This window comes from Ylistrum balloti, unplaced genomic scaffold, assembly GCF_031769215.1.
Source record: "Ylistrum balloti isolate Yb309-2 unplaced genomic scaffold, AGI_CSIRO_Ybal_v1 Utg370734, whole genome shotgun sequence".
NCBI classification, from domain to species: Eukaryota; Metazoa; Mollusca; class Bivalvia; order Pectinida; family Pectinidae; genus Ylistrum; species Ylistrum balloti.
This window is the reverse complement of record NW_026782433.1, coordinates 133,372-144,066: the sequence shown is the minus strand read 5'-3', so window position 1 is coordinate 144,066 and position 10,695 is coordinate 133,372. Positions and strand designations below refer to the sequence as shown.

Sequence of the window (10,695 nt, the reverse complement as noted above, 5' to 3'; positions counted from 1 at the left end):
TAATCATCGTGACCCCCTAGATGATAAATATAACCTTACACATTACAGATAATTATCGTGGCTCCCTAGATGATAAATATAACCTTAAACACTACAGATAATTATCGTGACTCCCTAGATGATAAATATAACCTTAAACACTACAGATAATTATCGTGACTCCCTAGATGATAGATATAACCTTAAACACTACAGATAATTATCGTGACTCCCTAGATGATAAATATAACCTTACACACTACAGATAATCATCGTGACTCCCTAGATGATAAATATAACCTTACACACTACAGATAATCATCGTGACCCCCTAGATGATAAATATAACCTTACACACTACAGGTAATTATATTAGCCTAGTTCTGATAACCTGTATTTAAAGCGATGACTAAGGACATGGTTCCCATAGTTACAATAGCTATGTACCACCAAAGGAACATCCGATCTAGTTTTCGTGCTAAATCCTGCCATGTCACATCTTGAAGCGAAATGTCCACACTTGAAGGAATGTCCGAGTGAGATTTAGAGGTGTCGTCCGCGCTATCTGCAACCTTCTTTCGGGGTTTAAGCTTTGCACATATTGTTATCATTATGTCCATCCTACAAAATTGTCTGAGTAGTTTCGGAACTGGCCTGCTATGATCAGCGTGATGGCAGTCAAGAACAAGGATCGTCAGTAGTACAGACAGCATTCCAAGTATTAGAGTTGTAACAAGATAGATAGCTGTAATAAAACAACGAAATGAATATAACAATATAACAAGTCAGCAAAAAAAAAAAAAAAAAAAAAAAAAAACAAAAAAAACAAAAAATAAAAAACAAAAAAAGGGCAGGGTGGTTATAGTATCTATCATTGTTTAAAGCAAGACCTTCATCAATTTTAAGATATTTCAGACACCGAGTATCTAATAGAGTGATGATGTTATGGAATATTTTTCTTCAGGTTGGTAAGGACAAAAGAATAGAAGATCTTATAACAACAACTGGTTGTGTTATACGAACTTCTATTCTAGAGATTAAAATGAATTTAACTTATCGTTTCTATTGTTATTTCAATAAATTATCATCTTGCAATGTCTCAATCATGTCAATGCTATATATTCTACCATCAAAGCAAAATATGCATGTCCAGAGTCTGGAACCTGTATTCGAATAGCCGTTGGTGGAAGATAATCGTGTGTATTATCTACATTGTGTAATAAATGGATATAGCTACCGCTTAAGCGACCAACACTACGAAAACATAGATTTAAAAAAAATCTCTTTTAGCTACTTCTAAAGAACTGTTATCAATCTTAACTTTGTACATTTGTTTTTTAAAAGCTTCACACACTATACAGAAATACCAGGCCTGTATATACATGTTTACACGTTCCACATATCAATAATATCATTAAATGTGTTTCTGGTACTTCTTAACAGAGACAAAAAACGAAAATAAATTCAAAGCCAGATATATTGAAAATAGCATTTGTTGGAAAGTCGTCTTAGGAGTCGATAACTCTGATCAGGTCATACTGGCAGTCCTTGGGTGTGTTTTTAATTGTATTTTTCTGATACAGCTGAACTGGGAAAAGTACGGGCGTATATGATCATATGCACGACAAATTGGTGGGTTAGCTACATACAAAATAAAGATTCTCAGTTTTCTGTTGCATCGTTTGTCATTTAAGGTATGCTAGTATGTGTTCTTCTTCGTTATGTTTAGGTTGAGGGCTATAGGGTAAGGTTTTCTTTGAATAAAATAACAAAACCATCACACTTGTTTACAAATACTCGCATCACGTTTTGAGACAATGTCAAACTTTGTTAATCATGTATAGCTACAATCTTGCTAATTTCTGTAATGTCTGTAAACCCTTTAGAAACGATTGTGCAAGGTTTGTGTCGATGACAAGTAATCATTGATTTTTTATAGTCTTGTGTTTTCATTTCTTTTCTTTTCGTCATATCATTGGTATCTTTATTTCATCCACTGTACTGTGCTGACTGTGTACAAACTAATGAGGAAGACAGTGTACCAGCATGCCATCACTGCCATGATTCAAACTCAATTTCAATAAAACTAGGACAAAAGGGACAAAAGAACGATTTAAACTTCTAAAAAAAGTACAATGATATTAAGACCAGATGTTCTGACGAGTAAGCGTTTTCTGTTTCGTCGACGACACCTGTCAGGAAAGTCTTGGTCAATCCAAGTAAGTAATGTCGCGTACCTAAATGAGAGCAAGGTATATGAAAATGGATTCAATTTGTAGACTAACGAGTATAAAACACATCCACTTTCATATCACATAACGAAATGAAAAAATCCCAATTAGATCATTATGGCGACCGTAAAAATTCCTCTGGATTTTCACCAAGTTGGAATTCTCGGAAACTGGAATTGCGAATTTATCAGTTGCCGATATTTATAAATACTGATATTTGACCAGTTCCAATATTCTCTTCTCTGTCATTTTTTTGTCGCACAGGAGACCTGTGACAAAATAAGGCCGAAATAGTGTCCTGCAGTCAGCGTACTTAAAAGAAGACCAATAATGAACGGTCTTTTTTGTTATGAATTTGACCAGTGTGCCACTTCTACCACGCAATGACGCGTCGATAATGCAACAGTAAAAATCGAGGTTTATAATAGTATAGAGATTCTGTTACATAAGTAACAGTTAAGTATGTTTCTGATATTTTGCCAATTTGAACTTGTTGAACCATCACTCAATTACATTACCAAAGGGAAACCTATGTGGTGACACACGGTAGACCTAGAACAGTCTTTAAACAGAAAGTGTTCCTGCCATTGAGGCAGCGTAATAACTTTTGAATATCAACCTGTGTATTTCTAAAGTCTGTTGGTATAGTACAAACATTTAGGGCTGTCAGTTTAATGTGTTATGAGTTGATGACTACAGCTGAGAGCCGATAAAAAATCACAACTTACACAAAACAGAGACTGTTGTGGAGGAGGAAGGAATATTGTCTGCCACTAACGTAAGGTAGACCGCATACGACAGCACTACTGTCAAGGAATATCCGATCCTTTCACCCGATTCGGCGGGAAGTTTGAATACCATACAGGTGAGAAATGCCAACGATATTGTTGGAACCAAAGTGTTCATTATATGGTACAATGGTCTCCGCTTCAATTGAAAATCAAATGTCAGTTCCGAGTGGGTGAGAAGTTCCCTTCTAACCAAGCCTTTAGATGTTGAAAACCCAGTGTAAATCCATTCCCCGTTTTCATTCAGATCTCGCGTATCAACAGGTGTGTCGCTAAAGAAAAGCTCTATTTCATTGGCGCTGTACCCTAATGACGTCACACGTATTGAACATATCTGTGTGTCAAACGGATACAACGATATGTCTACTTCACAGTATGTTGTGAAGATTCCTGAAAGTCTCCAGGTTAATGTTCCCTTAGTGGTTAGAAGTATTGGACTGCCAATGTCGCTCATCGCTGATATGTCACTAACTCTGTAAAGACACCAACACATTAAATTTCAATACCTCATGAATTAATAAACGTTCTGCTTACGTATGTGGATCATGATGACGTATGTTTGTTGCTTATTTCGTCATATACTTACTTTCTGGCATAATGATTCAAAATCAACAGATGACCAAGGTTGTAACTCGTCAAATCATTGCAACATCCGCCACGTGTGTATACAAGGTGATACTATATCTCAGTATATATTTATGCCTTGCGCAGAAATTCTGTCCATTGTTAAGAAATGATATGAATATCAAAAGTTAAAAAAAAGTTATAGGCAGTTTCTATTGTTACCATGTGTAGACGACATTTTCATCAATTCTAGATTTAGATAAGTATGCAAGAATGTCGGGTTTTAATTTAGATTAAAAAAAAAACAAACAAATAATTTGGATAGGTAATGAAAAGTAAACAAAAACAAGAAAAAACATATTAACGGTACCTTAAACTAAAACACAGGTTCGATGAAAGTACGGCAAAGGAAGAATTTACACATATAATCCAAGACAAGAACCAGAAGAAAAAAATCATGTACTCCAGAAGTGTAAGCGTCTTCTACTTCATCAACTTCGCCCGCCATGCATTAAGCAAGTTAAATTTCAAACTTATAAAAGTTTTATGGATGAGAATAGCATGATTTGAAACCGTCATTGTCCGGCAGATCTGGAAACCCTTTTTTTTTTTGAGGTTGTCGCTCAGTTACTGTTTCTTCGTTTAAAACCTGATCGATGATAAAATTTACAATAGGTAAAGTTTTAATAGAAACACTTACGAGTTCTCTATAACCAGTGCTGGGCGCCAAACATGTTCCTCCGTTGTAAATAGAACCGTAACATCTTTTCTGTAGAGTGGATTTTTGTCCCAGAAAAGCCGATCATCCTTCCATTTCTGTAAACACAACAACGTGATAATGGTCAGTACAATGGCAAATGTGGTTTATGGTATGTGAAAATTATTGAAACAAAATTCTTTGCGATCATATGAAGTGTTAGTTTGGCACGTCATTGTCAATTTACACACTTATTTAAAACTTAACAATGTCTAAGAACTGCATTTTTATGTCCGTTTGACGAATCCTTGGTTTCCTTATAGTTCGATTTCAGAAGTAAGAACGGTTAAGCAATACAAAAACACTCCAAGATGTCCTAGGACATGCGCGAACATATGCGATATCGACCTGGCAGAGACGGAATAGATGGTAAAACACGATGAAGTAGAGACTATGTTACAGTGGGTTTACTCCGCAACCAATGGTGGCACCCACCGGCTGTCAAACTTCTCACTATACTTACTGAGTGAAACCAAGGGCAAAAACTTTAGGATATCAAAATGTGGCAAATGTCCTGACAGACAAATGCGTCCGAACCACAATGCTGAAGTAGCGGTAATATACATTTAAACATCTGTTTAATACTATCACTTCATGAATTTGTTATCCAGGATATTCCTGATTGTCCTACGTCATTCCATTACTGTTCTTAAGTCGAATGGTGTAAATGTTTTTACAGACAGACAGACAGACAGACAGACAGATAGACAGACAACTTCATGGGAAAGACATGTTTATCGCTCGGAAGTCTCACTCTGACTGCGGATTAATCATCAGACACGAGGAATCTCGGGTAATAGCTACCCAGAGAGAGATTAGATGATCTTTGTGATATCTAGAAACGAAATGCGTTTTACTTTCTTTGGTGTTGTGCTGATTTCAATCGGTACAGAAGAATGTAGACATATTTAAAATTTCAGCACATGAACCAGTGGTTTAGAGCTATAACTTTGCAACTTGAGATCTACTTAGTAAAAGTCGAGATAACCGTCCTTCGACATACCCGTTCTTCGACATAACCGTCCTTCGACATCCCTGCCATTACTCACCAATATAAAGTAACCTGTTGTTGTCAACTGTTGGTCCCTTATATTCTGAAATCAAATTAAAACGTTTCTTTATCTCGACGATTTGTGTCCCTTATATACGAATTATGTGATTATTGTTTATGAATGTGTACTCTCCTGGATTTTTATGTTAAGACTCACCCATGTTAACACTATTAGCTCTGAATATTCTTACCTACTTTGTCTAAAGAGTCTAAAATACCTGATTCAATTTTTCTTAAAAGCAATAATACATTGTATTATTATGCATCGTGTAATATTTCTTGAATTCCTTATTGTACAAATATGAAAAACACGTCCTAAACATATTATTTCCAAGGCTTCGAATATGAAGTCGATCACAAATCGAGATGAAGCATGGCGTCATTGGAAAGCTTCGCCAAGCGTTTCAATGGCATTTAATAATTAGATGAATAGGTATAAACGACAAAAATCTACACTAATTCAGCAAGATATCTGTAAATGTAAACCATCACCCGAAAGAAATGAAGTAGTACTCACCAAGTCGTTAAAATTGATGATGTTCAATGAGACGGTGATTTCTACTTTTACACGTGGACGAGCAAACATGTTGTAGGACTGGTTCTCAAACAGAAGTGTCCGCAGGTCATTCTCCTTCTGAAACGTGTACTGCTGACAGGTACACGCTAGAAATGCTGTTAGTATTAGATGAGGCATATCATTAAACACAGACAGACAAGATAGACGGACGGAAAGACGGACGGCTGGACGGACGGACGGACAGACATATTTATCAATCATAATTTTCTCTGAAGAGTATTAAGTAATAAACGAGGATATGGGATAATTATGTCCGGTAAATGTTTAAAGATTAATCAGGCGATAGGGCTGCAGTTTCTCCTGTGGTGTATGGTAATTAGTGAAGAATCATGACATGGGATAATGCCTTTTATGGTGTTTCATGACAATTGGTGGTGTGATGTTGTGGAATAGCTACTTTCCATGGGTGTAGGGTATATACTTTACACTAGTGAACAAGTATGTGGAGTAACGTTTCTTAAAGTTACTGTATACACTCCGTGAAGAATATTTATTTCAGTTGGGAATAACAAGATGACATGATGTTGTTAGGTCACTGTTCCGGTCTGTAGGTATAGGATATTTACTGGTGATTAAGTAGACGTGATGGTGTTGTAAAGTTAATGGTAGTCTGTAAGTATTTACTGGTGATTAAGTAGACGTGATGGTGTAGTAAGGTTAATGGTAGTCTGTAGGTATAGAATATTTACTGGTGATTAAGTAGACGGGATGGTGTTGTAAAGTTAATGGTAGTCTGTAGGTATTTACTGGTGATTAAGTAGACGGGATGGTGTTGTAAAGTTAATGGTAGTCTGTAGGTATTTACTGGTGATTAAGTAGACGGGATGGTGTTGTAAAGTTAATGGTAGTCTGTAGGTATAGAATATTTACTGGTGATTAAGTAGACGGGATGGTGTTGTAAAGTTAATGGTAGTCTGTAGGTATTTACTGGTGATTAAGTAGACGGGATGGTGTTGTAAAGTTAATGGTAGTCTGTAGGTATTTACTGGTGATTAAGTAGACGGGATGGTGTTATAAAGTTAATGTAAAGTTGTAGGTATTTACTGGTATTAAGTTGGTGTAGTAAAGTTAATGGTAATCTGTAATTTACTGGTGATTAAGTAGACGGGATGGTGTTGTAAAGTTAATGGTAGTTGTACTGGTGATTAAGTAGACGGGATGGTGTTGTAAAGTTAATGGTAGTCTGTAGGTATATTTACTGGTGATTAAGTAGACGGGATGGTAAAGTTAATGGTACTGGGTATGGTGATTGTAAAGTTAATGGTAAAGTTAATGGTAATCTGTAGGTATTTACTGGTGATTAAGTAGACGGGATGTGAAAAGTTAATGGTAGTGTAGGTATTTCTTTACTGGTGATTAAGTAGACGGGATGGTGTTGTAAAGTTAATGGTAGTCTGTAGGTATTAATGGTAGTCTGTAGGTATTTACTGGTGATTAAGTAGACGGGATGGTGTTGTAAAGTTAATGGTAATCTGTAGGTATTTACTGGTGATTAAGTAGACGGGATGGTGTTGTAAAGTTAATGGTAGTCAGAGTTAATTAATGGTAATCTGTAGGTATTTACTGGTGATTAAGTAGACGGGATGGTGTTGTAAAGTTAATGGTAGTCTGTAGGTATTTACTGGTGATTAAGTAGACGGGATGGTGTTGTAAAGTTAATGGTAGTCTGTAGGTATTTACTGGTGATTAAGTAGACGGGATGGTGTTGTAAAGTTAATGGTAGTATGTAGGTATAGTATTTACTGGTGATTAAGTAGATGGTGTTGTAAAGTTAATGGTAGTCGGGATGGTGTAGTAAGTAAAGTTAATGGTAGTCTGTAGGTATAGAATATTTACTGGTGATTAAGTAGACGGGATGGTGTTGTAAAGTTAATGGTAGTCTGTAGGTATTTACTGGTGATTAAGTAGACGGGATGGTGTTGTAAAGTTAATGGTAGTCTGTAGGTATTTACTGGTGATTAAGTAGACGGGATGGTGTTGTAAAGTTAATGGTAGTCTGTAGGTATTTACTGGTGATTAAGTAGACGGGATGGTGTTGTAAAGTTAATGGTAGTCTGTAGGTATTTACTGGTGATTAAGTAGACGGGATGGTGTTGTAAAGTTAATGGTAGTCTGTAGGTATAGATTTTACTGGTGATTAAGGATGGTGTTGTAAAGTTAATGGTAATCTGTATGTATTTACTGGTGATTAAGTAGACGGGATGGTGTTGTAAAGTTAATGGTAGTCTGTAGGTATAAAATATTTACTGGTGATTAAGTAGACGGGATGGTGTTGTAAAGTTAATGGTAGTCTGTAGGTATTTACTGGTGATTAAGTAGACGGGATGGTGTTGTAAAGTTAATGGTAGTCTGTAGGTATTTACTGGTGATTAAGTAGACGGGATGGTGTTGTAAAGTTAATGGTAGTCTGTAGGTATAGAATATTTACTGGTGATTAGGTAGACGGGATGGTGTTGTAAAGTTAATGGTAGTCTGTAGGTATTTACTGGTGATTAAGTAGACGGGATGGTATTGTAAGGTTAATGGTAGTCTGTAGGTATTTACTGGTGATTAAGTAGACGGGATGGTGTTGTAAAGTTAATGGTAGTCTGTAGGTATTTACTGGTGATTAAGTAGACGGGATGGTGTTGTAAAGTTAATGGTAGTCTGTAGGTATTTACTGGTGATTAAGTAGACGGGATGGTGTTGTAAAGTTAATGGTAGTCTGTAGGTATTTACTGGTGATTAAGTAGACGGGATGGTGTTGTAAAGTTAATGGTAGTCTGTAGGTATAGAATATTTACTGGTGATTAAGTAGACGGGATGGTGTTGTAAAGTTAATGGTAATCTGTATGTATTTACTGGTGATTAAGTAGACGGGATGGTGTTGTAAAGTTAATGGTAGTCTGTAGGTATTTACTGGTGATTAAGTAGACGGGATGGTGTTGTAAAGTTAATGGTAGTCTGTAGGTATTTACTGGTATTTACTGGTGATTAAGTAGACGGGATGGTGTTGTAAAGTTAATGGTAGTCTGTAGGTATTTACTGGTGATTAAGTAGACGGGATGGTGCTGTAAGGTTAATGGTAGTCTGTAGGTATAGAATATTTACTGGTGATTAAGTAGACGGGATGGTGTTGTAAAGTTAATGGTAGTCTGTAGGTATTTACTGGTGATTAAGTAGACGGGATGGTGTTGTAAAGTTAATGGTAGTCTGTAGGTATAGAATATTTACTGGTGATTAAGTAGACGGGATGGTGTTGTAAAGTTAATGGTAGTCTGTAGGTATTTACTGGTGATTAAGTAGACGGGATGGTGTTGTAAAGTTAATGGTAGTCTGTAGGTATTTACTGGTGATTAAGTAGACGGGATGGTGTTGTAAGGTTAATGGTAGTCTGTAGGTATAGAATATTTACTGGTGATTAAGTAGACGGGATGGTGTTGTAAAGTTAATGGTAGTCTGTAGGTATAGAATATTTACTGGTGATTAAGTAGACGGGATGGTGTTGTAAAGTTAATGGTAGTCTGTAGGTATTTACTGGTGATTAAGTAGACGGGATGGTGTTGTAAAGTTAATGGTAGTCTGTAGGTATTTACTGGTGATTAAGTAGACGGGATGGTGTTGTAAAGTTAATGGTAGTCTGTAGGTATTTACTGGTGATTAAGTAGACGGGATGGTGTTGTAAAGTTAATGGTAGTCTGTAAGTATTAGGTATTTGCTGGTTATTTATTGTCTGATGTAATAAATATCACCATCTATTTGTCATGGTCAACACACGATTGATTGCCTTGTGAAATAAATATCACAATCTATTGATCATGGTTAACACGCGATTGATTGACTTGTGTAATAAATATCACCATCTATTTGTCATGGTTAACACACGATTGATTACCTTGTGTAATAAATATCACCATCTGTTTGTCATGGTTAATTCGCGATTGATTACCTTGTGTAATAAATATCTCCATCTGTTTGTCATGGTTAACACGCGATTGATTGGCAAGTGTAATGAATATCACCATCTATTTGTCATGGTTAACACACGATTGATTGCCTTGTGTAATAAATATTACCATCTATTTGTCATGGTTAATACGCGATTGATTGGCAAGTGTAATGAATCTCACCATCTATTTGTCATGGTTTATCTACTAGGGTTGATGTACTGCTGTAGTTGGCTTCGTCATGTCAGCATATATACATGATTAAGATCTAAGTATTACCACTCTGTGACTACCATAGAAAAATAATAATAAAATACATTACCTGTTGAAAATAGCAAAACTATGGTTAATCCTGGCATGACTGGTCGAGTGCAGAGACAAGCACACATAAATGTAACATTCGTTTTCACATAGAATTCCATTCACAACTTAAAACTTGTACAAACAACTTAAATTTGAACCCTACCACTGAATATGCCGACTGCCTGTCGTTTTAAACTATTTAAGCATATTAAGTAAAAGATCAATAAGAAAAGAGAATGATTTTCTGGTGTGCGCGCTGACTGGTATAATTACCATTGCCGATTGAAGATCAAATCGTCTAGATTGAATATAAACCAAAATTAATGAGATAGAACTAGAAGGTGCCTAAGGCGGGTAGTATGAACAGTTTATTTTAAGTAAAACCAACAGTTTCCTTTCCGCTGATTTTTTCTTCTTCATCTTCGATTTAAACATCATACATTAGTATATTCTTAAACGTAAGTGCTATTAGCGTGGCATACCAAGATATACATGGTACGTAAATGGTTTTACATTTAG

At 36.0% G+C, this 10,695-nt stretch overlaps 1 protein-coding gene across 1 annotated transcript; it reads right to left on the bottom strand.

The window, feature by feature from the left end:
* Window positions 1–356: 356 nt before the first annotated feature.
* Window positions 357–6,064, bottom strand: LOC132557868 (neuronal acetylcholine receptor subunit alpha-5-like). The gene is made up of 5 exons (XM_060222395.1): window positions 5,888–6,064; window positions 5,369–5,413; window positions 4,263–4,378; window positions 2,939–3,471; window positions 357–724 (listed from the first exon to the last, which is right to left on the bottom strand). The coding sequence occupies exons 1-5, from the start codon at window positions 6,062–6,064 to the stop codon at window positions 357–359; spliced, it is 1,239 nt and encodes a 412-aa protein (XP_060078378.1).
* Between the last annotated feature and the right edge of the window lie 4,631 nt (window positions 6,065–10,695).

What these genes read in the sequence shown, in the direction of transcription:
- LOC132557868 (XM_060222395.1), bottom strand. Translation starts at nt 6,064, where the DNA reads ATGCCTCATCTAATACTAACAGCATTTCTAGCGTGTACCTGTCAGCAG. An exon ending in GCACTGGTTATAGAGAACTC is followed by an intron (nt 3,472 to 4,262) that starts GTAAGTGTTTCT and finishes GTGTCTTTACAG; the next exon opens with AGTTAGTGACATATCAGCGA. An exon ending in CACAACAGTCTCTGTTTTGT is followed by an intron (nt 725 to 2,938) that starts GTAAGTTGTGAT and finishes GTTTTATTACAG; the next exon opens with CTATCTATCTTGTTACAACT.